Below are 26,314 nucleotides of genomic sequence, written 5' to 3'. Positions count from 1 at the left end.
GACCTGTGGGTAGAGCCCTGTGGGTAGAGCCCTGTGGGTAGAGTCCTGTGGGTAGAGCCCTGTTGGTAGAGCCCTGTGGGTAGAGCCCTGTTGGTAGAGCCCTGTGGGTAGAGCCCTGTGGGTAGAGCCCTGTGGGTAGAGTCCTGTGGATAGAGCCCTGTGGGTAGAGCCCTGTGGGTAGAGCCCTGTGGGTAGTCACAGAGAGTAGTTAGTCCTGTATGCCGGTCTCTCTTCAGCCCCTATAACAGAGAGTAGATAGTCATGTATGCTGGTCTCTCTACAGCTCCTATAACAGAGAGTAGTTAGTCGTGTATGCCGGTCTCTCTACAGCCCCTATAACAGAGAGTAGTTAGTCGTGTATGCCGGTCTCTCTTCAGCCCCTATAACAGAGAGTAGTTAGTATTGTATGACGGTCTCTCTTCAGCTCCTATAACAGAGAGTTGTTAGTCGTGTAGGCCGGTCTCTCTACAGCCCCTATAACAGAGAGTAGTTAGTCGTGTATGCCGGTCTCTCTTCAGCCCCTATAACAGAGAGTAGTTAGTATTGTATGCCGGTCTCTCTTCAGCCCCTATAACAGAGAGTAGTTAGTCGTGTATGCCGGTCTCTCTTCAGCCCCTATAACAGAGAGTAGTTAGTCGTGTATGCCGGTCTCTCTTCAGCCCCTATAACAGAGAGTAGTTAGTATTGTATGACGGTCTCTCTTCAGCCCCTATAACAGAGAGTAGTTAGTATTGTATGACGGTCTCTCTACAACCCCTATAACAGAGAGTAGTTAGTCGTGTATGCCGGTCTCTCTTCAGCCCCTATAACAGAGAGTAGTTAGTCGTGTATGCCGGTCTCTCTACAGCCCCTATAACAGAGAGTAGTTAGTATTGTATGCCGGTCTCTCTTCAGCCCCTATAACAGAGAGTAGTTAGTATTGTATGCCGGTCTCTCTTCAGCCCCTATAACAGAGAGTAGTTAGTCGTGTATGCCGGTCTCTCTACAGCCCCTATAACAGAGAGTAGTTAGTATTGTATGCCGGTCTCTCTTCAGCCCCTATAACAGAGAGTAGTTAGTCGTGTATGCCGGTCTCTCTTCAGCCCCTATAACAGAGAGTAGTTAGTCGTGTATGCCGGTCTCTCTTCAGCCCCTATAACAGAGAGTAGTTAGTATTGTATGACGGTCTCTCTTCAGCCCCTATAACAGAGAGTAGTTAGTATTGTATGACGGTCTCTCTTCAGCCCCTATAACAGAGAGTAGTTAGTAGTGTATGACGGTCTCTCTACAGCCCCTATAACAGAGAGTAGTTAGTCATGTAGGCCGGTCTCTCTACAGCCCCTATAACAGAGAGTAGTTAGTCGTGTATGCCGGTCTCTCTACAGCTCCTATAACAGAGAGTAGTTAGTCGTGTATGCCGGTCTCTCTACAGCCCCTATAACAGAGAGTAGTTAGTTGTGTATGCCGGTCTCTCTTCAGCCCCTATAACAGAGAGTAGTTAGTTGTGTATGCCGGTCTCTCTTCAGCCCCTATAACAGAGAGTAGTTAGTCGTGTATGCCGGTCTCTCTACAGCCCCTATAACAGAGAGTAGTTAGTCGTGTATGCCGGTCTCTCTACAGCCCCTATAACAGAGAGTAGTTAGTCATGTAGGCCGGTCTCTCTTCAGCCCCTATAACAGAGAGTAGTTAGTCGTGTATGCCGGTCTCTCTACAGCCCCTATAACAGAGAGTAGTTAGTTGTGTATGCCGGTCTCTCTTCAGCCCCTATAACAGAGAGTAGTTAGTCGTGTATGCCGGTCTCTCTACAGCCCCTATAACAGAGAGTAGTTAGTCGTGTATGCCGGTCTCTCTACAGCCCCTATAACAGAGAGTAGTTAGTCATGTATGCCGGTCTCTCTTCAGCCCCTATAACAGAGAGTAGTTAGTCGTGTATGCCGGTCTCTCTACAGCCCCTATAACAGAGAGTAGTTAGTCGTGTATGCCGGTCTCTCTACAGCCCCTATAACAGAGAGTAGTTCGTCGTGTATGCCGGTCTCTCTACAGCCCCTATAACAGAGAGTAGTTAGTCGTGTATGCCGGTCTCTCTACAGCCCCTATAACAGAGAGTAGTTAGTATTGTATGCCGGTCTCTCTTCAGCCCCATGTCAGTAGCTGAACTTCTGATTGAGGAGAATGTTCTGCCAAGTAGAAACAGAACAGAAATCAATTGTCTTTTGTTCTGTCAATTCCACCTCCTTTTGATGACTCTGGCTAGCTAACTTCCTTCCTGATTACCATGCTGTCTGTGGACAGTGTGTGCCTCCCAAATGGCACCCCTATTCCCTAGATAGTGCACTACGTCCTATGGGCCCTGGTCAAAAGTAGTGCACTAAATAGGGTGCCATTCGGCACGGAACCCATTTTTTTTCTGTGTCGGTTCCGTAACAGCGTTGTTGTGTTCCGTTCACCTAATTGGGTTCTTTGTTACCCTGGGAACCACACATTGTAGAAGGTGTCATGTCATTCTGTTCTGCTCCGTCCTGAAGCACTGCAACGTTAACACCACGGTCTGTTCGACTAACACAGACAAGGTCCGTTACACTGAAGCTGTGATTATATGTTACTACTGCTAAATATCACGCAGCGTAACCTGGGAAATAACTGTCACAATGCTAGTCTAGTCACCCACAACCAAATGAGCTCCTACGGTGGTAACTAGACTCTAACACATCACTTTCTCTTGTTGTTCGTAAGGTGGTAACTAGACACTAACACATCACTTTCTCTTGTTCCTACGGTAACTAGACACTAACACATCACTTTCTCTTGTTGTTCCTACGGTGGTAACTAGACTCTAACACATCACTTTCTCTTGTTGTTCCTACGGTAACTAGACACTAACACATCACTTTCTCTTGTTGTTCCTACGGTGGTAACTAGACACTAACACATCACTTTCTCTTGTTGTTCCTACGGTGGTAACTAGACACTAACACATCACTTTCTCTTGTTCCTACGGTAACTAGACACTAACACATCACTTTCTCTTGTTCCTACGGTAACTAGACACTAACACATCACTTTCTCTTGTTGTTCCTACGGTAACTAGACACTAACACATCACTTTCTCTTGTTGTTCCTACGGTAACTAGACTCTAACACATCACTTTCTCTTGTTGTTCCTACGGTGGTAACTAGACACTAACACATCACTTTCTCTTGTTGTTCCTACGGTAACTAGACTCTAACACATCACTTTCTCTTGTTGTTCCTACGGTAACTAGACACTAACACATCACTTTCTCTTGTTGTTCCTACGGTAACTAGACTCTAACACATCACTTTCTCTTGTTGTTCCTACGGTAACTAGACACTAACACATCACTTTCTCTTGTTGTTCCTACGGTAACTAGACTCTAACACATCACTTTCTCTTGTTGTTCCTACGGTAACTAGACTCTAACACATCACTTTCTCTTGTTGTTCCTACGGTAACTAGAAACTAACACATCACTTTCTCTTGTTGTTTCCTACGGTGGTAACTAGACACTAACACATCACTTTCTCTTGTTGTTCCTACGGTAACTAGACTCTAACACATCACTTTCTCTTGTTCCTACGGTAACTAGACACTACCATATCACTTTCTCTTGTTCCTACGGTAACTAGACTCTAACACATCACTTTCTCTTGTTCCTACGGTAACTAGACTCTAACACATCACTTTCTCTTGTTCCTACGGTGGTAACTAGACACTACCATATCACTTTCTCTTGTTCCTACGGTAACTAGACTCTAACACATCACTTTCTCTTGTTCCTACGGTAACTAGACACTACCACATCACTTTCTCTTGTTGTTTCTACGGTAACTAGACTCTAACACATCACTTTCTCTTGTTGTTCGTAAGGTGGTAACTAGACACTAACACATCACTTTCTCTTGTTCCTACGGTAACTAGACACTAAAACATCACTTTCTCTTGTTCCTACGGTGCAGGGGTCTTTAAGTAGTGTGTTTTTATAATGTGTTTAGTATCGTTGTCTTTCTAATCATTGCTGATGATTGTGGTGATCAAACAATTTACCCAGTTGGCATCAATGAAGTTCTACTCTCTTCTACTCTACTCTACTCTACTCTACTCTATTTTACTCTACTCTACTCTACTCTACTCTACTCTATTCTACTCTATTCTATTCTACACTATTCTACTCTATTCTACTCTATTCTACTCTATTCTATTCTACTCTATTCTACTCTACTCTACTCTACTCTACTCTATTCTACTCTATTCTACTCTATTATACTCTACTCTACTCTATTCTATTCTACTCTATTCTACTCTATTCTACTCTATTCTACTCTATTCTCTTCTACTCTACTCTACTCTACTCTACTCTATTCTACTCTATTCTACTCTATTCTACTCTATTCTACTCTATTCTATTCTACTCTATTCTACTCTACTCTACTCTATTCTACTCTATTCTACTCTATTATACTCTACTCTATTCTACTCTATTATACTCTACTCTATTGTACTCTACTCTATTCTATTCTACTCTACTCTACTCTATTTTACTCTACTCTACTCTACTCTACTCTACTCTATTCTATTCTACTCTATTCTACTCTATTCTACTCTATTCTACTCTATTCTATTCTACTCTACTCTACTCTACTCTACTCTATTCTACTCTATTCTACTCTATTCTTTTCTACTCTATTCTATTCTACTCTACTCTATTCTACTCTATTCTACTCTATTCTACTCTATTCTACTCTATTCTATTCTACTCTATTCTACTCTATTCTATTCTATTCTACTCTATTCTACTCTACTCTATTCTACTCTACTCTATTCTACTCTACTCTACTCTACTCTATTCTACTCTATTCTACTCTATTCTACTCTATTCTACTCTATTCTACTCTATTCTACTCTACTCTATTATACTCTACTCTATTCTACTCTATTATACTCTACTCTACTCTACTCTACTCTATTATACTCTACTCTACTCTACTCTATTCTACTCTATTCTATTCTACTCTACTCTATTCTACTCTATTCTACTCTACTCTACTCTACTCTATTCTACTCTACTCTACTCTACTCTACTCTATTATACTCTACTCTACTCTACTCTATTATACTCTACTCTACTCTACTCTATTCTACTCTACTCTACTCTACTCTATTATACACTACTCTACTCTATTCTACTCTACTCTACTCTACTCTACTCTATTATACTCTACTCTACTCTACTCTATTATACTCTACTCTACTCTACTCTATTATACTCTACTCTACTCTACTCTACTCTATTCTACTCTATTCTATTCTACTCTACTCTATTATACTCTATTCTACTCTATTCTACTCTACTCTACTCTACTCTATTCTACTCTATTCTACTCTACTCTATTCTACTCTATTCTACTCTATTCTACTCTATTCTACTCTACTCTACTCTATTCTACTCTATTATACTCTACTCTATTCTACTCTATTCTACTCTACTCTACTCTATTCTACTCTACTCTACTCTACTCTACTCTACTCTATTATACTCTACTCTATTCTACTCTATTATACTCTACTCTACTGTATTCTACTCTATTCTACTCTATTCTACTCTACTCTACTCTATTCTACTCTACTCTACTCTACTCTACTCTATTATACTCTACTCTATTCTACTCTATTATACTCTACTCTACTCTATTCTACTCTATTCTACTCTATTCTACTCTACTCTACTCTATTCTACTCTATTCTACTCTACTCTATTCTACTCTATTCTACTCTATTATACTCTACTCTATTCTACTCTATTATACTCTACTCTACTGTACTCTACTCTATTCTACTCTATTATACTCTACTCTACTCTACTCTACTCTATTCTACTCTATTCTACTCTACTCTATTCTACTCTATTCTACTCTATTATACTCTACTCTATTCTACTCTACTCTACTCTACTCTACTATACTCTACTCTACTCTATTCTACTCTACTCTATTCTACTCTACTCTACTCTATTCTACTCTATTCTATTCTACTCTACTCTATTCTACTCTATTATACTCTACTCTATTCTACTCTACTCTACTATACTCTACTCTACTCTATTCTACTCTACTCTATTCTATTCTACTCTACTCTATTCTACTCTATTCTATTCTACTCTACTCTACTCTATTCTACTCTATTCTACTCTACTCTATTCTACTCTACTCTACTCTACTCTATTCTACTCTATTCTACTCTATTCTACTCTATTCTACTCTACTCTATTCTACTCTACTCTACTCTACTCTACTCTACTCTACTCTACTCTACTCTATTCTACTCTACTCTACTCTATTCTACTCTACTCTATTGTACTCTATTCTACTCTATTATACTCTACTCTACTCTACTCTATTCTACTCTATTCTACTCTACTCTATTCTACTCTATTCTACTCTATTATACTCTACTCTATTCTACTCTACTCTATTCTACTCTATTCTACTCTATTCTACTCTACTCTATTCTACTCTATTCTACTCTATTCTACTCTATTCTATTCTACTCTACTCTATTCTACTCTATTCTACTCTATTATACTCTACTCTATTCTACTCTACTCTACTCTACTCTACTCTACTCTACTCTACTCTACTCTATTCTACTCTACTCTATTCTACTCTACTCTACTCTACTCTATTCTACTCTATTCTACTCTATTCTACTCTACTCTACTCTATTCTACTCTATTCTACTCTATTCTACTCTATTCTACTCTATTCTACTCTATTCTACTCTATTCTACTCTACTCTACTCTACTCTACTCTACTCTACTCTACTCTACTCTACTCTACTCTACTCTATTCTACTCTACTCTACTCTATTCTACTCTACTCTACTCTATTCTACTCTACTCTACTCTATTCTACTCTACTCTACTCTATTATACTCTATTCTACTCTATTCTACTCTATTCTACTCTATTATACTCTATTCTACTCTATTCTACTCTATTCTACTCTACTCTACTCTATTCTACTCTATTCTACTCTACTCTACTCTATTCTACTCTATTATACTCTATTATACTCTATTATACTCTATTCTACTCTATTCTACTCTACTCTACTCTATTATACTCTATTATACTCTATTCTACTCTATTCTACTCTACTCTACTCTATTCTACTCTACTCTACTCTATTCTACTCTATTCTAGTCTATTCTACTCTATTCTACTCTATTCTACTCTATTCTACTCTATTCTACTCTATTCTACTCTATTCTACTCTATTCTACTCTATTCTACTCTACTCTATTCTACTCTACTCTATTCTACTCTATTCTACTCTACTCTACTCTACTCTACTCTACTCTACTCTATTCTACTCTACTCTATTCTACTCTATTCTACTCTATTCTACTCTATTCTACTCTACTCTTTAAACAACGCTGTGGGAGGACATAATGAAACGCGGGAGGACATAATGAAACGTGGGAGGACATAATGAAACGTGAGAGGACATAATGAAACGTGGGAGGACATAATGAAACGTGGGAGGACATAATGAAACGTGGGAGGACATAATGAAACGTGGGAGGACATAATGAAACGTGAGAGGACATAATGAAACGTGGGAGGACATAATGAAACGTGAGAGGACATAATGAAACGTGGGAGGACATAATGAAACGTGAGAGGACATAATGAAACGTGGGAGGACATAATGAAACGTGAGAGGACATAAAGAAACGTGGGAGGACATAATGAAACGTGGGAGGACATAATGAAACGTGGGAGGACATAATGAAACGTGGGAGGACATAATGAAACGTGAGAGGACATAATGAAACGTGGGAGGACATAATGAAACGTGGGAGGACATAATGAAACGTGGGAGGACATAATGAAACGTGGGAGGACGATACAAGAGAAGACCTTATACTTCACTTCCCATCTATAGGTGAATGTAATGGTGGCGGCCATGTTGTTTCTGACGCCCCCAGCTGTCCTAAAACAGAGAATCAAAAAGCTAGATGGTGTGTGTTATTGCTATCTAAAGCTGTTTTAATGGTAGAGATCTTAGAGAAGAGGCTATTAGGGGTTAAACAACACTGTGTAATCAGGTGGAACGTGGGAGGAACAAAATACCTTGTACTTTATGTCATCTATAGGTGAATATAATGGCAGTGTAACCTAAATCATAACCATGAATTCATCTATAGGTGAATTTAATGGAAGTGTAACCTAAATCATAACCATGAATTCATCTATAGGTGAATATAATGGCAGTGTAACCTAAATCATAACCATGAATTCATCTATAGGTGAATTTAATGGCAGTGTAACCTAAATCACAACCATGAATTCATCTATAGGTGAATATAATGGCAGTGTAACCTAAATCACAACCATGAATTAATCTATAGGTGAATATAATGGCAGTGTAACCTAAATGATGAATTCTCTCTGCTATGAAACGGTTGTAGTGTACGTCAATGGAACCATATGAACAACTACATAATGCCACTACATACATTACTCGATGATAATTGCTACCAGAATGAGGGGATCATTCGGGAAAGGTATCTCTCTGCGATCGGGTCGTCTGAAAAGAACGACAACGTAAACACTAAACATGATTTATTTTCTCTAAATCATTATCTCTAATGGCGTAGTGTTTTAGCAAGATAGAGCTGTGGGAAATTACACCCCGTAAGTACTTGTTAATTAGCTCTTCATGAACCGTCTATCCAATTCATTTCCATGTAATTCTCCACACAGTTATTACCTAGTGGTTGCCTAGCAACTAGTCATTATCTGGTAACTATGAACTACCTAGTAGCTAGTAATTACCTATGAACGAGTAATTACCTAGTCACTATTTACTACCTAGTAACTAGTAATTACCTAGTCACTATTAACTACCTAGTAACTAGTAATTACCTAGTCACTATTAACTACCTAGTAACTAGTAATTACCTAGTCACTATTAACTACCTAGTAGCTAGTAATTACCTAGTCACTATTAACTACCTAGTAACTAGTAATTACCTAGTCACTATTAACTACCTAGTAACTAGTAATTACCTAGTCACTATTAACTACCTAGTAACTAGTAATTACCTAGTCACTATTAACTACCTAGTAGCTAGTAATTACCTATGAACGAGTAATTACCTAGTCACTATTAACTACCTAGTAACTAGTAATTACCTAGTCACTATTAACTACCAAGTAACTAGCAATTACAGTTAACTAGCAATTACCTAGTAATTATGAACTACCTAGTAGCTAGTAATTACCTAGTAACTATTATATACAGATTAACTAGTAATTACTATTAACTACCTAGTAACTAGTAATTAGCTAGTAAGTATTAACTAGTAACTAATTACCTAGTAACTATTAATGACATAGTAACTACCTAGTAACTGGTAATTAGCTAGTAAGTATTAACTAACTAGTAACTAATTACCTAGTAACTATTAATGACATAGTAACTACCTAGTAACTGGTAATTGCCTTGCATCTATTAACTAGCTAGTTCAGGAAATGAAGAAGGCTTTGTAGAAGGAAGTGCAACCAGTCACAGATGTAAATTACTAGGATGACAACTAATACCTGCATTTAAAGGTGAGGTGATAGAGTAGTAGAATATACCTGTATTTAAAGGTAAGGTGATAGTAGTAGAATATACCTTTATTTAAAGGTGAGGTGATAGAGTAGTAGAATATACCTTTATTTAAAGGTGAGGTGATAGTAGTAGAATATACCTTTATTTAAAGGTGAGGTGATAGAGTAGTAGAATATACCTTTATTTAAAGGTGAGGTGAGAGTAGTAGAATATACTTTTATCAGTTGTTTTATTTTCTCTTCATTGGCTCCCAGTTGAAAATCAGAGTGATTAAGGTACTTGTATTACTGTCCAAAGCCTTGCATCGTGGCCTGGCTCCCAGACTTTGGCTCCCAGACTCCGATCTAATTGATCCTGATAATCCCCCAAAACTCAGATATGGCTCTGTTGCTCTGTTGCTTTGCTAACCAAACACAGGTCTCCTCTTCACTGGCCTCAGTGTGTCAGAGAAAGCAGAAGAAGGAAGAGACGCATCTTATATATTCTCTGTTCTCTTCCTTTCTCTGCTCTTCTTTCTCTGTTCTGTCCTCCCCTCTTCTGTTCTCTCCTCCCCTCTTCTGTTCTCTCCTTCTTCTGTTCTCTCCTCCCCTCTTCTGTTCTCTCCTCCCCTCTTCTGTTCTCTCCTTCTTCTGTTCTCTCCTCCCCTCTTCTGTTCTCTCCTCCCCTCTTCTGTTCTCTCCTCCCCTCTTCTGTTTTCTCCTCCCCTCTTTTGTTTCTCTCCTTCTTCTGTTCTCTCCTCCCCTCTTCTGTTCTCTCCTCCCCTCTTCTGTTCTCTCCTCCCCTCTTCTGTTTTCTCCTCCCCTCTTTTGTTCTCTCCTTCTTCTGTTCTCTCCTCCCCTCTTCTGTTCTCTCGCCCCCTCTTCTCCCCTCCTCTCCTCTCCCCCTCTTCTGTTCTCTCCTCCCCTCTTCTGTTCTCTCCTCCCCTCTTCTGTTCTCTCCTCCCCTCTTCTGTTCTCTGCTCCCCTCTTCTGTTCTCTCCTCCCCTCTTCTGTTCTCTCCTCCCCTCTTCTGTTCTCTCCTCCCCTCTTCTGTTCTCTCCTCCCCTCTTCTGTTCTCTGCTCCCCTCTTCTGTTCTCTCCTCCCCTCTTTTGTTCTCTCCTTCTTCTGTTCTCTCCTCCCCTCTTCTGTTCTCTCCTCCCCTCTTCTGTTCTCTCCTCCCCTCTTCTGTTCTCTCCTCCCCTCTTCTGTTCTCTCCTCCCCTCTTCTGTTCCCTCCTCCCCTCTTCTGTTCTCTCCTCCCATCTTCTGTTCTCTCCTCCCCTCTTCCGTTCTCTCCTCCCATCTTCTGTTCTCTCTTCCCCTCTTCTGTTCTCTCCTCCCCTCTTCTGTTCTCTCCTCCCCTCTTCTGTTCTCTCCTTCTTCTGTTCTCTCCTCCCATCTTCTGTTCTCTCCTCTCCCCCTCTTCTGTTCTCTCCTCCCCTCTTCTGTTCTCTCTCCACCTCTTCTCCCCTCCTCTCCTCTCCCCCTCTTCTGTTCTCTCCTCCCCTCTTCTGTTCTCTCCTCCCCTCCTCTCCTCTCCCCCTCTTCTGTTCTCTCCTCCCCTCTTCTGTTCTCTCCTCCCCTCCTCTCCTCTCCCCCTCTTCTGTTCTCTCCTCCCCTCTTCTGTTCTCTCCATCTCCTCCCCTCTTCTCCAAATCCAGTCTTGTGTAACAATCCGCCTGTAGCTGCCAGTGAATCAGACATAATTGCTGTTTTTAGGTCCCTGATTAGTAAGAGCATCTCTCTAGCGTGGCCTGTGGCTGTTAATCATACCATTTAGATGTATTGAGATGTTAGAAATTGTGTTTTTATTTACATTCTTTGTACTTTCATATGCTCATATTGTGTCCCTCTAATTCAGCGGTTCTCAGAGTGGGTTCCACAGATGTATTGGAGGCAGATCTCAATACAGTGGCTTGCGAAAGTATTCACCCTCCTTGGTATTTTTCCTATGTTGTTGCCTTACAACCTGGAATGAAAATGGATTTTTCGGCAGTTCGTATCATTGGATTTACACAACACGCATACCTCTTTGAAGATGCAAAATATTTTTTTTTGTGAAACAAACAAGAAATAAAACAAAAAAAACAGAAAACTTGAGCATGCATAACTATTCACCCCCACAGTCAATACTTTGTAGAGCCACCTTTTGCAGCCATTACAGCTACAAGTGTCTTGGGGTATGTCTCTATAAGTTTGGCACATCTAGCCACTGGGATTTTTGGTCATTCTTCAAGGCAAAACTGCTCCAGCTCATTCAAGTTGGATGGGTTCTGCTGGTGTACAGCAATCTTTAAGTCATACCGCAGATTCTCTATCGGATTGAGGTCTGGGCTTTGACGAGGCCATTCCAAGACATTTAAATGTTTCCCCTTAAACCATTAGAGTGTTGCTTTAGCAGTATGCTTAGGGTCATTGTCCTGCTGGAACGTGAACCTCCATCCCAGTCTCAAATCTCTGGAAGACTGAAACAGGTTTCCCCTCAATAATTCCCCTGTATTTAGTGCCATCCATCATTCCTTCAACTCTGACCAGTTTCCCAGTCCCTGCTGATGAAAAACATCCCCACAACATGATGCTGCCACCACCATGCTTCACTGCGGGGATGATGGTCTCGGGGTGATGAGAGGTGCTGGGTTTGCGCCAGAAATACTGCTTTCCTTGTTGGCCAAAAAGCTACATTGTAGTCTCGTCTGACCAGAGTACCTTCATCCATATGTTTGGGGAGTCTCCCACATGCCTTTTGGGCTCCTGTGGAGCTTTGCAGCTCCTTCAGGGTTATCTTTGATCTCTTTGGTGCCTCTGATTAAAGCCCTTGCCTGGTCGGTGATTTTTGGTGGGTGGCCCTCTCTTGGCAGGTTTGTTGTGGTGTCATATTCTTTCCATTTTTTCAAAATGGATTTAATGCTGCTTCGTGGGATGTTCAAAGTTTCAGATATTTTTTTCATAACCCAACCCTGATCTGTACTTCTCCACATCTTTGTCCCTGACCTATTTGGACAGCTCCTTGGTCTTCATGGTGCCCCTTGCTGACTCTGGGGCCTTTCAGAACAGGTGTATATTTACTGTCATGTGACACTTAAATTGCACACAGGTGGACTTTATTTAACTAATTATGTGACTTCTGAAGGTAATTGGTTGCACCAAATCTTGTTTACGGACTTCATAGCAAAGGGGGTGAATACATATGCATGCACCACTTTTCCATTTTTAAGTTTAGATTTTTTTTTAAACAAGTTATTTTTTACATTTCAAAAACTATTTTGTGTATGTCCATTGGGTCAAACGTTTTAGGTAGCTTTCCACAAGCTTCCCACAATAAGTTGGGTGAATTTTGGCCCATTCCTCCTGACCGAGCTGGTGTAACTGAGTCAGGTTTGTAGGCCTCCTGGCTCGCACACGCTTTTTCAGTTCTGCCGAAACATTTTCTATAGGTTTGAGGCCAGGGCTTTGTGATGGCCACTCCAATATGCCATTTTGCCACAACTTCGGAAGTATGCATGGGGTCATTGACCATTTGAAAGACCCATTTGCGAACAAGCTTTAACTTCCTGACTGATGTCTTGAGATGTTTCTTAAATATATCCACATCATTTTCCTTCCTCATGATGCCATTTATTTTATGAAGTGCACCAGTCCCTCCTCCACCAAAGCACCCCCACAACATGATGCTGCCACCCCCATGCTTCACGGTTGGAATGGTGTTTTTCCTCCAAACATAATGATGGTCATTATGGGCAAACAGTTCTATTTTTGTTTCATCAGACCAGAGGACATTTCTCCAAAAAGTATGATCTTTGTCCCCATGTGCATTTGCAAACTGTAGTCGGGCTTTTTATTGGCGGTTTTGGAGCAGTGGCTTCTTCCTTGCTGAGCGGCCTTTCAGGTTATGTTGAAATAGGACTCGTTTTACTGTGGATATAAATACTTTTGTACCTGTTTCCTCCAGCATCTTCACAAGGTCCGTTGCTGTTGTTCTGGGATTGATTTGCATTTTTTGCACCAAAGTACATTCATCTCTAGGAAACAGAACGCGTCTCCTTCCTGAGCGGTATGACGGCTGCGTGGTCCCATGGTGTTTATACTTGCGTACTGTTGTTTGTATAGATGAATGTGGTACCTTCAGGCATTTGGAAATTGCTCCCAAGGATGAGCCAGACTTATGGAGGCCTTGAAATACATCCGCAGGTACACCTCCAATTGACTCAAATTATGTCATTTAGCCTATCAGAAGCTTCTAAAACCATGACATCATTTTCTGGAATTTTCCAAGCTGTTTAAAGGCACAATCAACTTAGTGTATGTAAACTTCTGACCCACTGGAATTGTGATACAGTGAGTTATAAGTTAAATAATCTGTCTGTAAACAATTTTTGGAAAAATGTATTGTGTCATGCACAAAGTAGAGGTCCTAAAATATATATATATATATACTGTCCTAGTCAAAGGTTTGGACACACCTACAGGGTTTTTCTTTATTTTTACTATTTTCTTCATTGTAGAATTACATATGGAATCATGTAGTAATCAAAAAAAGTGTTAAACAATTTCAGATTCTTCAAAGTAGCCACCCTTTGCCTTGATGACAGCTTTGCACACTCTTGGCATTCTCTCAACCAGCTTCATAATTTTTATTTCATAGTTTTGATGTCTTCATTTATATTCTACAATGTAGAAAATAGTACAAATAAAGAAAAACCCTTGAATGTGTCCAAACCTTTGACTGGTTCTGTGTATATATACAGTATACAGTGGCAAGAAAAAGAATGTGAACCCTTTGGAAAGACCTGGAGTTCTGCATAAATTGGTCATAACATTTGATCTGATCTTCATCTAGTCCACAACAATAGACAAACACAGTCTGCTTAAACTATTAACACACAAACAATTATACGTTTTCATGTCTTTATTGAAGACACCGTGTAAACATTCAGGGTGCAGGGTGGGAAAAGTATGTGAATCCTTAGATTTAATAACTGGTTGAGCCTCCTTTGGCAGCAATAACCTCAACCAAAAGTGTTCTGTAGTTGCGAATCAGACCTGCAAAACGGTCAGGAGGAATTTTGGACCATTCCTCTTTACAAAACTGTTTCAGTTCAGCAATATTCTTGGGATGTCTGGGTGTGATCCGCTCTCTTGAGGTCATGCCACAGCATCTCAATCAGGTTGAGGTCAGGACTCTGACTGGGCCACTCCAGAAGGAGTATTTTCTTCTGTTGAAGCCATTCTGTTGTTGATTTACTTCTGTGTTTTGGGTCGCTGTCCTGTTGCATCGCCCAACTTCTTTTGAGCTTCAATTGGTGGACAGATAGCCTTACATTCTCCTGCAAAATGTTTTGATAAACTTGGAAATGTATTTTTCCGTCAACGATAGCAAGCTGTCCAGGCCCTGAGGCAGCAGAGCAGCCCCAAACCATGATTTTCCCTCCACCATACTTTTCAGTTGGGATGAGGTTTTGTTGTTTTAGTGTTGTGTGTTCCTTCCAAACAACTCAACTGTAGTTTCATCTGCCTACAGAATATTTTGCCAGTGGTGCTGTGGAGTATCCAGGTGCCCTTTTGCAAACTTCAGACATGCAGCAGTGTTTTTTTTGGACAGCAGTGGCTTCTTCCGTGGTGTCCTCCCATGAACACCATTCTTGTTTAGTGTTTTACGTATCGTAGACTCATCAAAAGAGATGTTAGCATGCTCCACAGATTTCTGTAAGCCTTTAGCTGACACACTAGGATTCTTCTTAACCCCATTGATATTTCTGCGCTGTGCTCTTGCAGTCATCTTTGCAGGACGGCCACTCCTAGGGAGAGTAGCAACAGTGCTGAACTTTCTCCATTTGTAGACAATTTGTCTTACCGTGGACTGATGAACTTTTGTAACCCTTTCCAGCTTTATGCAAGTCAACAATTTTTTATCTTAATCTTTCTTCTGAGATCTCTTTTGTTTGAGGCATGGTTCACATCAGGCAATGCTTCTTGTGAATAGCAAACTCAAATTTTGTGAGTGTTTTTTGAAGAGCAGGGCAGCTTGAACCAACATCTCCAAACTCGTCTCATTGATTGGACTCCAGGTTAGCTGACTCCTGACTCCAATTCACTTTAGGAGAAGTCATTAGCCTAGGGGTTCACATACTTTTTCCAACCTACACTGTGAATGTTTAAATTATGTATTCAATATAGACAAGAAAAATACAATAATTTGTGTGTTAATAGTTTTAGCAGACTGTGTTTGTCTATTGTTGTGACTTAAGATCAGATCAAATTTTATGTCCAATTTATGCCGAAATCCAGGTAATTCCAAAGGGTTCACATACTTTTTCTTGCCACTGTGTATACTGTACTAGGCGGTGTCAGAGGGAGGCCCCAAAAATGGTCAAAGACTCCAGTCACCCAAGTCATAGACTGTTCTATCTGCATAGCTCGGCCATCACGGCTAGCTATTTTGACACCCACCAAGTTTGGGGCTCAGTAAACTCAGAATTACTATTAAAAAAATTGGATTACCTTTGCTGTTCTTCGTCAGAATGCACTCCAAGGACTTCTACTTCAACAACAAATGTTGTTTTGGTTCCAAATAATCCATAGTTATATTCAAATAGCTCCGTTTTGTTCGTGCGTTCAGGTCACTATCCGAAGGGTGACGCGCGAGCGCATTTCGTGACAAAAGATTTCTAAATATTCCATTACCGTATTTTGAAGCATGTCAAACGCTATTTAAAATCAATTTTTATGTGATTTTTCTCGTAAAATAGCGACAATATTCCAACCGGGCAACGTTGTATTCATTCAAAGGCTGAATGAAAAAATTTTAGTATTCTCATGACCGTGCATCTCCAGTCTCACTGTCCCCAGGCTGACCACTCACAAATTCTGCTGCTGTTCTTTGCCCAGAAACAGCAGACACCCCATTCCACTTTCTTGCGGCTTTAGAGAGCCAATGGAAGCCTTTGAAAATGTCACGTTACAGCACAGGTGCTGTATTTTTGATAGAGATGCAACAGAAGGACAACAAATTGTCAGACAGGGCACTTCCTGTATGGAATCTTCTCAGGTTTTGGCCTGCCATATGAGCTCTATTATACTCACAGACACCATTCAAACAGTTTTAGAAACTTTAGAGTGTTTTCTATCCAAATCTACTAATTATATGCATATTCTAGTTTCTGGGCAGGAGTAGTAACCAGATTAAATCGGGTACGTTTTTTATCCGGCCGTGAAAATACTGCCCCCTATCCCAAATAAGTTATAGCTTCTACCCCCCAAGCCATAAGACTGCTGAACAATTAATCAAATGGCCACCCAGACTATTTACATTGACACCCCCCCCCCCCCCTTTGTTTTTACACTGCTGCTACTCCCTGTTTATTATCTATGCATGGTCACTTTACAAATTACCTCGACTAACCTGTACCCCTGCACATTGACTCAGTACCAGTACCCCCTGTACATAGCCTCGTTATTGTTATGTAAATGTGTGTTACTTTTTGATTGATTCTTTATTTTGTAAGTATTTTATTAATTATATTTCTTGAACTTAATTGTTGGTTAAGGGCTTTTAAGTAAGCATTTCACAGTAAGGTTGTATTCGGCGCATGTGACAAATAAAATTGTATTTGATTTGAGCCTGAGGTATCTGGGAGTTTAGATGTGTTGAGCCTGAGGTATCTGGGAGTTTAGATGGGTTGAGTCTGAGGTATCTGGGAGTTTAGATGGGTTGAGTCTGAGGTATCTGGGAGTTTAGATGGGTTGAGTCTGAGGTATCTGGGAGTTTAGATGGGTTGAGTCTGAGATACTGCTCTATGATGATACATTAACATGGCTATAACCCTAATGTCACAGTAGATAGGTCCCCAGATCCTCAAAAGGTTATACAGCTGCACCATCGAGCGCATACAAGGCGGTTGCATCACCGCCTTGTATGGCAACTGCTCAGCATCTGACTGTAAGGCGCTACATTTAGGCGCAGGTTCCCGCTGAGGCGCGGGAACCTGTCGATCCAGCTGAGGCGATGGGAACCTGTCGATCCAGATGAGGCGCGGGAACCTGTCGATCCAGCTGAGGCGATGGGAACCTGTCGATCCAGCTGAGGCGATGGGAACCTGTCGATCCAGCTGAGGCGCGGGAACCTGTCGATCAAGATGAGGCGCGGGAACCTGTCGATCCAGCTGAGGCGCGGGAACCTGTCGATCCAGCTGAGGCGATGGGAACCTGTCGATCCAGCTGAGGCGCGGGAACCTGTCGATCCAGCTGAGGCGCAGGGAACCTGTCGATCCAGCTGAGGCGCGGGAACCTGTCGATCCAGCTGAGGCGCGGGAACCTGTCGATCCAGCTGAGGCGCGGGAACCTGTCGATCCAGCTGAGGCGCGGGAACCTGTCGATCCAGCTGAAGCGCGGGAGCATGGCGACCTAGAGCACCGGAGAGAGAGCATACGTGACAGTACCCCCTCCCCGGCGTGTTCGGCTCCAGCCGCAGGACGCCAACCACAGGGACGATCCCGGGGATCAGGAGCGGGTCGGTCGCCTCCGCTGAGGCGCAGAAACCTGACGAACCCGGCTGAGGAATGAGAGCCTTATGAGCCGGCTGAGACCTCCCCGGTTGCCTCGGTCGAGGCACGGGAATCTGTTCACCAGCTGAGGCAGCGGAGCCTATCGATCCCGCTGAGGTATGGAAACCCGTCGAGCCAGCTGAGGTATGGAAACCCGTCGAGCCAGCTGAGGTATGGAAACCCGTCGAGCCAGCTGAGGCAGGGGTACCCGTCGAACCTGCCGGGGCATGGGAATTTGACAAACCGGCTGAGGCCTCCCAGGTAGCTCCGGTTCTGACACCCGGACCCGACATCATCTCCAAAACAAAACCAAAAAAAAACACTCCCTGATGCTTCCCTTTGGTGAGGCGTCATTCTGTAACGATGTACGCTGAGAGTCAGGAAGCAAGTTCAGGGAGTGAGTGTTTTAATAAATAAACGAAACATAATACAAAACAAGAAACACAAACAGCACACAGACATGACACAGAAACAGAAACAATGACTTCCTGGGGAAGGAACCAAAGGGAGTGACATATATAGGGCAGGTAATCAGGGAGGTGATGGAGTCCAGGTGATGTGTCATAATGCGCTGATGCGCGTAACGATGGTGACAGGTGTGCGCCATAACGAGCAGCCTGGTGACCTAGAGACCGGAGAGGGAGCACATGTGACAGCTTGTAAGTAAGCATTTCACGGTAAGGTCTACTACACCTGTTGTATTCAGCATTTCACGGTAAGGTCTACTACACCTGTTGTATTCGGCGCGTGTGACAAATAAAATTGGATATGATTTGCATTGAGGCTTTAAAACGACAAAGTTTTGCTCTCTACCTCATGGCAAAATGTGTACAATTGCAGGAAATTAGGTGGAAAACTGAAAAAAAATGCTCTCTTCGATGCCATTAGACGGGCCTTAAAAATGTTCCTTCCTCAGTGCCCTGGACATGGTTTATCCAGCCATTCACTGCCAGAGTTATAGTAAAACTCTTTGTATGTTATTTTATCTCAGTCAAGTTGTGTTCTGATTATTCAATAAGGGTAATAACCGGATGAATTTATTATCACAGAAGAGGTCCCCCCGCACCCAAGGCGGTTGAGAACACCTGCTCTAATTGGACTAAATTGGGACTGTAGATCTTTTAATTCTTTGAAGTGTCACTAATGTTCTGTGGAGAGTGACGTTATGGTGTGTTATGGCACCTCCGTGAAATGCTTTAAATAACGGAAGATTAACGTCACAAATATCCATCAATACTGGCTGTCTGATTTCACAGGACATTTGTCTCAATGTAATGGCTACAGTTTATTGCTCTTAGCTCCATTTTACTGTGATGTGTGTATGACAGTAATCTGATTCACTGTACCAGTCAGTTCATGGGTAATCTATCCCATATTTAACTGTGATATGTTTATGACAGAAATCTGATTCACTGTACCAGTCAATTCATGGGTAATCTATCCCATATTTAACTGTGATGTGTGTGTGTGTGTGTGTGTGTGTGTGTGTGTGTATCCCAGTCGTTCACAGAGAGGATGTTGATGTTTCTCCATCTTGTCTGTGATGATAAACGTTTCTCCCCACCGTATCTAATCACTTTGCTATTCCGTCTCCTCCTGGCTGCTCAGCGCCTGGAAAAATCCTTGATGCACACACACTCTGTGTGTCTCCTTTGTCTGTGTGTGTGTGTCTGTATGTGCCTGTGTGTGTGTGTGTGTGTGTGTGTGTGTGTGTGTGTGTGTGTGTGTGTGTGTGTGTGTGTGTGTGTGTGTGTGTGTGTCTGTGTATTCGCGTGTGTCTGTGTATTCGTGTGTGTGTCTGTGTATTCGTGTGTGTGTGTGTGTGTGTGTGTGTGTGTGTGTGTGTGTGTGTGTGTGTGTGTGTGTCTGTGTATTGGCCTGTGTGTGTGTGTGTGTGTGTGTGTGTGTGTGTGTGTGTGTGTGTGTGTGTGTGTGTGTGTGTGTGTGTGTGTGTGTGTGTGTGTCTGTGTATTCGCCTGTGTGTGTGTGTGTCTGTGTATTCGCCTGTGTGTGTGTGTGTGTGTCTGTGTCTGTGTATTCGCCTGTGTGTGTGTGTCTGTGTATTCGCCTGCGTGTGTGTGTGTGGTGTGTGCGTGTGTGTGTGTGGTGCAGATGCCTGCCTCATGTTTCTCCCCGTGTGTGTGTTTCTCCCCCTACCCCCCCAGCCGTGTCGTGTGGAGCGCCCACTGCGCCCCTGAATGGAGGTGTGCAGGCTGTTGATTACTCCGTTGGCACACGTTTAACCTACTTCTGCAACAACGGCTTCAGGCTCTCCTCCAAGGACCTCACCACCACCGTCTGCCAGCCTGATGGCACCTGGAGCAACCACAACAAAATACCTCGCTGCCCAGGTAAAACAAGAGATGAGATTAACACGCACACACACTCATGGAGCAATCACAACAAAATACCTCGCTGCCCAGGTAAAACAAGAGATGAGATTAACACGCACACACACTCATGGAGCAATCACAACAAAATACCTCGCTGCCCAGGTAAGACAAGAGATGAGATTAACACGCACACACTCTCATGGAGCAATCACAACAAAATATCTCGCTGCCCAGGTAAGACAAGAGATGAGATTAACACGCACACACACTCATGGAGCAATCACAACAAAATACCCCGCTGCCCAGGTAAAACAAGAGATGAGATTAACACGCACACACACTCATGGAGCAATCACAACAAAATACCTCGCTGCCCAGGTAAGACAAGAGATGAGATTAACACACACACACTCATGGAGCAACCACAACAAAATACCTCGCTGCCCAGGTAACACAAGAGATGAGATTAACACACACACACTCATGGAGCAACCACAACAAAATACCTCGCTGCCCAGGTAAGACAAGAGATGCACTTTGCAGTACCAGCCTGTCTGTCTGCTTCCTTCTCTCTATACAGTACACTGCAGTACCAGCCTGTCAGATTAAACTGTCCCCCTTTTGGTGAAGTGCTGACTAATGGAAGACAGATTAAACTGTCCCCCTTTTGGTGAGGTGCTGACTAATGGAAGACAGATTAATCTCATAACTCCTCTCCATCACACTCATCTCAACTAGTTGCCGTAGTATTTGACCGAAACTCGTGTTGTATTGTTGTGTTTGTGGTCCCACAGTGCTCTGATATGAAAGCATTAAACAATAGAAGTGGGCTCGTATATTTACATGATCGTGTTTGTTCCTGTTTCTTGCTGTATTCTTTGAAATGAGTTTTGGGGTCTTATGCTGGGTTACTGTAAAAACACTTTGTTTATATGAATAATAGATGTGATTGATTGAATATTTATCTTGTCCCATAGTGGTGGAATTCCCCATTCTGGGATCGTTCTCCCTGGACCATGAGTTTACTATTGTTGTGTTTGTGGTCCCACAGTGGACGTGTCCCGTGTGGCTCAGTTGGTAGAGCATGGTGTTTGCAACGCCAGGGTTGTGGGTTCGATTCCCACGGGGGACCAGTACGGAAATAAATGTATGAAATGTATGCATTCACTACTGTAAGTCACTCTGGATAAGAGCGTCTGCTAAATGACTAAAATGTAAAAAAATGTATATTGACTGGTTACATGTCCCCCCAGCTCCATCCCTCAGCTGTACACCAGAAGAAGTGTTGGGGGCTGCCGTTTGTAGTTTTTTGTTTTCAAATCCCAGACTGTAGCTTTAACATGTTGGTTTCTTCTTTGTGTTTGTGGACCCACAGTGGTGGTATGTCCCAGTCTGGGCTCCTTCTCTCTGGACCACGGGAAGTGGACCATCGTCAACGGGTCCAGCTATGAGTTCAGAACCAAGGTGGTCTTCAGCTGTAACCCGGGTTACTACCGGCTCGGTCCAGCTCACATTCAGTGCTTGGCCAATGGGGCGTGGAGCTGGCGGAACGAACGACCTCGATGCAGAAGTGGGTGGTGACATTTTTACCACTGGTCTAGTCTTGATCAAGTCTTCGTTGTGAAGAGATGTCTCTATGTTGTCATGGGAACTATTGTAGGAGAGTCTTGAATAGATTCAGATTGTTTTCTCTTTAAACGGTGTGTGTGTGTGTGTGTGTGTGTGTGGTGTGTGTGTCTGTGGTGTGTGTGTGTGTGTGTGGTGTGTGTCTGTGGTGTGTGTGTGGTGTGTGTGTGTGTGTGTGTGGTGTGTGTGTGGGTGTGGGTGTGGGTGCGTGTGTGTGTGGGTGTGTGTGGGTGTGGGTGTGGGTGTGTGTCTGTGTGTGTGTGTGTGTGTCTGTGTGTGTGTGTGTGTGTGTGTGTGGTGTGTGTCTGTGGTGTGTGTGGTGTGTGTGGGTGTGGGTGTGGGTGTGGGTGCGTGCGGGTGTGGGTGTGGGTGTGTGTGTGTGTGTGTGTGTGTGTGTGTGGGTGTGGGGTGAGAGTATTGAATAAGTATTGAACCATTCAGTAATGATTTAATAGACGTCTCTATACAGAGCACCACCACTAGAACATTTAAGGTGTTGAAAAAAAAGGGAACAATTATCCAGCTGTGAAATAGTCAATGAGTTCTGTTTTATCTCACTAAGGTCAATGGGGAAGATATAAATTACTGTTGACATGAAGTAAGCCAACTATCTCTTCTGCTCTCTGCTGTCCCCTGTCTGTCTGTCTCTCTCTCTCTCTCTCTCTCTCTCTCTCTCTCTCTCTCTCTCTCTCTCTGCTGTCCCCTGTCTGTCTCTCTCTCTGCTGTCCCCTGTCTCTCTCTCTCGCTCTCTCTCTCTGCTGTCCCGTCTGTCTCTCTCTCTCTCTCTCTCTCTCTCTCTCTCTGCTGTCCCCTGTCTGTCTCTCTCTCTCTCTCTCTCTCTCTCTGCTGTCCCCTGTCTGTCTCTCTCTCTCTCTCTCTCTGCTGTCCCCTGTCTCTCTCTCTCTCTCTCTCTCTCTCTCTCTCTCTCTCTCTCTGCTGTCCCCTGTCTGTCTCTCTCTCTCTCTCTCTCTCTCTCTCTCTCTCGCTCTCTCTCTCTCTGCTGTCCCCTGTCTGTCTCTCTCTCTCTCTGCTCTCCACTGTCTCTCTCTCTCTCTCTGCTGTCCCCTGTCTGTCTCTCTCTCTTTCTCTCTGCTCTCCCCTGTCTCTCTCTCTCTCTCTCTCTCTCTCTTTGCTGTCCCCTGTCTGTCTCTCTCTCTCTCTCTCTCTCTCTCTCTCTCTCTCTCTCTCTCTGCTGTCCCCTGTCTCTCTCACTCTCTGCTCTCCCCTGTCTGTCTCTCTCTCTGCTGTCCCCTGTCTGTCTCTCTCTCTCTGCTCTCCCCTGTCTCTCTCTCTCTCTGCTGTCCCCTGTCTGTCTCTCTCTCTCTCTCTCTGCTCTCCCCTGTCTGTCTCTCTCTCTGCTGTCCCCTGTCTGTCTCTCTCTCTGCTCTCCCCTGTCTGTCTCTCTCTCTGCTGTCCCCTGTCTCTCTCTCTCTCTCTCTCTGCTGTCCCCTGTCTCTCTCTCTCTCTCTCTCTGCTCTCCCTGTCTGTCTCTCTCTCTCTCTCTCTCTCTCTCTCTCTCTCTCTGCTGTCCCCTGTCTGTCTCTCTCTCTCTCTCTCTCTCTGCTGTCCCCTGTCTGTCTCTCTCTCTCTCTCTCTCTCTCTCTCTCTCTGCTGTCCCCTGTCTGTCTCTCTCTCTCTCTCTCTCTCTGCTGTCCCCTGTCTGTCTCGCTCTCTCTCTCTCTCTCTCTCTCTGCTGTCCCCTGTCTGTCTCTCTCTCTCTCTCTCTCTGCTGTCCCCTGTCTGTCTCTCTCTCTCTCTCTCTCTCTCTCTCTCTCTCTCTCTGCTGTCCCCTGTCTATCTCTCTCTCTGCTCTCCCCTGTCTATCTCTCTCTGCTCTCCCCTGTCTCTCTCTCTCACTCTCTGCTCTCCCCTGTCTGTCTCTCTCTCTGCTGTCCCCTGTCTGTCTCTCTCTCTCTGCTCTCCCCTGTCTCTCTCTCTCTCTCTGCTGTCCCCTGTCTGTCTCTCTCTCTCTCTGCTCTCCCCTGTCTGTCTCTCTCTCTGCTGTCCCCTGTCTGTCTCTCTCTCTCTCTGCTCTCCCCTGTCTGTCTCTCTCTCTGCTGTCCCCTGTCTGTCTCTCTCTCTCTCTCTCTGCTCTCCCCTGTCTATCTCTCTCTCTGCTCTCCCCTGTCTCTCTCTCTCTCTGCTCTCCCCTGTCTGTCTCTCTCTCTGCTGTCCCCTGTCTGTCTCTCTCTCTCTCTGCTCTCCCCTGTCTGTCTCTCTCTCTGCTGTCCCCTGTCTGTCTCTCTCTCTCATTCTCTTCTGTCCCCTGTCTGTCACTCTCTCTCTCTGCTCTCCCCTGTCTCTCTCTCTCTCTCTGCTCTCCACTGTCTCTCTCTCTCTCTTCTGTCCCCTGTCTGTCTGTCTCTCTCTCTGCTCTCCCCTGTCTGCCTCTCTCTCACTCTCTGCCCTCCCCTGTCTCTCTCTCTCTTTCTCTCTGCTCTCCCCTGTCTGCCTCTCTCTCTCTCTGCTCTCCCCTGTCTCTCTCTCTCTCGCTCTGCTCTCCCCTGTCTCTCTCTGGTCTCACCTGTCTGTCTCTTTCTTATTGCAGTCATTTCCTGTGGAGAGCTGCCCACTCCTCCTAATGGGAGAAAGATTGGAACTCAAACTACCTTTGGAGGGTCGGCCATCTTCAGCTGCAACCCTGGATCCATCCTGGTGGGATCCACCGTGAGGGAGTGCATGCTGTCAGGACTGTGGAGCGGCATAGAGACTCAATGCCTGGGTAAGGACTCCCACTCTAGCCTGGGTACCAGTCTGTTTGTGTCATCATGCCACTACTTGCCACTCCTTGTCATGATAGCGTAGACATATCTGGGACCAGGAAAGTCCTATTCTCCTTCCTTCCTTCCTTCCTTCCTTCCTTCCTTCCTTCCTTCCTTCCTTCCTTCCTTCCTTCCTTCCTTCCTTCCTTCCTTCCTTCCTTCCTTCCTTCCTTCCTTTCCTATTTATTTAGTGGGATAGACAGGCTTTAACTAAAGCAGATGTATTGTAGCTAGAGGTCATGTGATTATACTGCGTGATGGTATCAGACAGTACTTGAGGAGTGTACAAAACATTAAGAACACCTTCCTAAACTTGAGCTGCACCCCCTTTTCACCCTCAGAACAGCCTCAATTTGTCGGGTCATGGACTCTAGAAGGTGTCGAAAGCGTTCCACAGGGATGTTGACTCCAATGCTTCCCACAGTTGTGCCAAGTTGGCTGGATGTCCTTTAGGTGGTGGACCTTTATTGATACACACAGGAAACTGTTGAGTGTGAAAAACCCAGCAGCGTTGCAGTTCTTGAAACAAACCGGTGCGCCTGGCACCTACTACCATACCCTGTTCAAAGGCTCTTAAATCTTTTCTCTTGCCCATTCACCCTCTGCATGGCACACATACACAATCCATGTCTCAACTATCTCAAGGCTTGAAAACTATTATTTTACCTGTCTCCTCCCCTTCATCTACACTGATTGAAGTGGATTTAACAAGTGACGTCAATAAGGGACCATATCTTTCACCTGGATTCACCTGGATTCACCTGGTCAGTCTGTTATGGAAAGAGCAGGTGTTCTTAATGTTTTGTACAATCTGTGTAAATAGATTATATAGAGAATTTATAGAGGATATTTATCAGATTTATAGAGAATATATAGAGAATATAAAAATAATATATAGTAGATATATAGAGGATATTTAGATAATATATGGGGGATACATAGAGGATACATAGAGGATACATAGAGGATATACAGAGGATACATAGAGGATACATAGAGGATATACAGAGGATACATAGAAGATATATAGAGGATACATAGAGGACACTTAGCGGATATATATAGGATACATAGAGGATACATAGAGGATACGTAGAGGCTATGTAGAGGATATATAGAGGATATATAGAGGATACATAGAGGACACTTAGCGGATATATATAGGATACATAGAGGATACATAGAGGATACGTAGAGGCTATGTAGAGGATATATAGAGGATATATAGAGGATACATAGAGGACACTTAGCGGATATATATAGGATACATAGAGGATACATAGAGGATACGTAGAGGCTATGTAGAGGATATATAGAGGATATATAGAGGATACATAGAGGATATGTAGAGGATATATAGAGGATACGTAGAGGATACGTAGAGGATACATAGAGGATACATAGAGGATATCGAGAATATATAGAGGATACATAGAGGATACATAGAGGATACATA

General features: G+C 43.3%; 1 protein-coding gene across 1 annotated transcript in view; it reads left to right on the top strand.

Moving 5' to 3' along the window:
* The window catches only part of LOC115187885 (CUB and sushi domain-containing protein 3-like), a 1,475,978-nt gene that overhangs the window by 1,357,667 nt on the left and 91,997 nt on the right, over positions 1-26,314 (top strand). The window contains 3 exon segments of the mRNA XM_029746934.1: positions 20,303-20,488; positions 21,846-22,040; positions 24,645-24,818. Coding sequence (XP_029602794.1) covers positions 20,303-20,488; positions 21,846-22,040; positions 24,645-24,818 — 555 coding nt within the window.

Source organism: Salmo trutta, unplaced genomic scaffold (genome assembly GCF_901001165.1).
Source record: "Salmo trutta unplaced genomic scaffold, fSalTru1.1, whole genome shotgun sequence".
NCBI lineage: Eukaryota > Metazoa > Chordata > Actinopteri > Salmoniformes > Salmonidae > Salmo > Salmo trutta.
The sequence above is the reverse complement of the archived record's forward strand: the minus strand, read 5'-3'. Positions and strand labels throughout refer to the sequence as shown.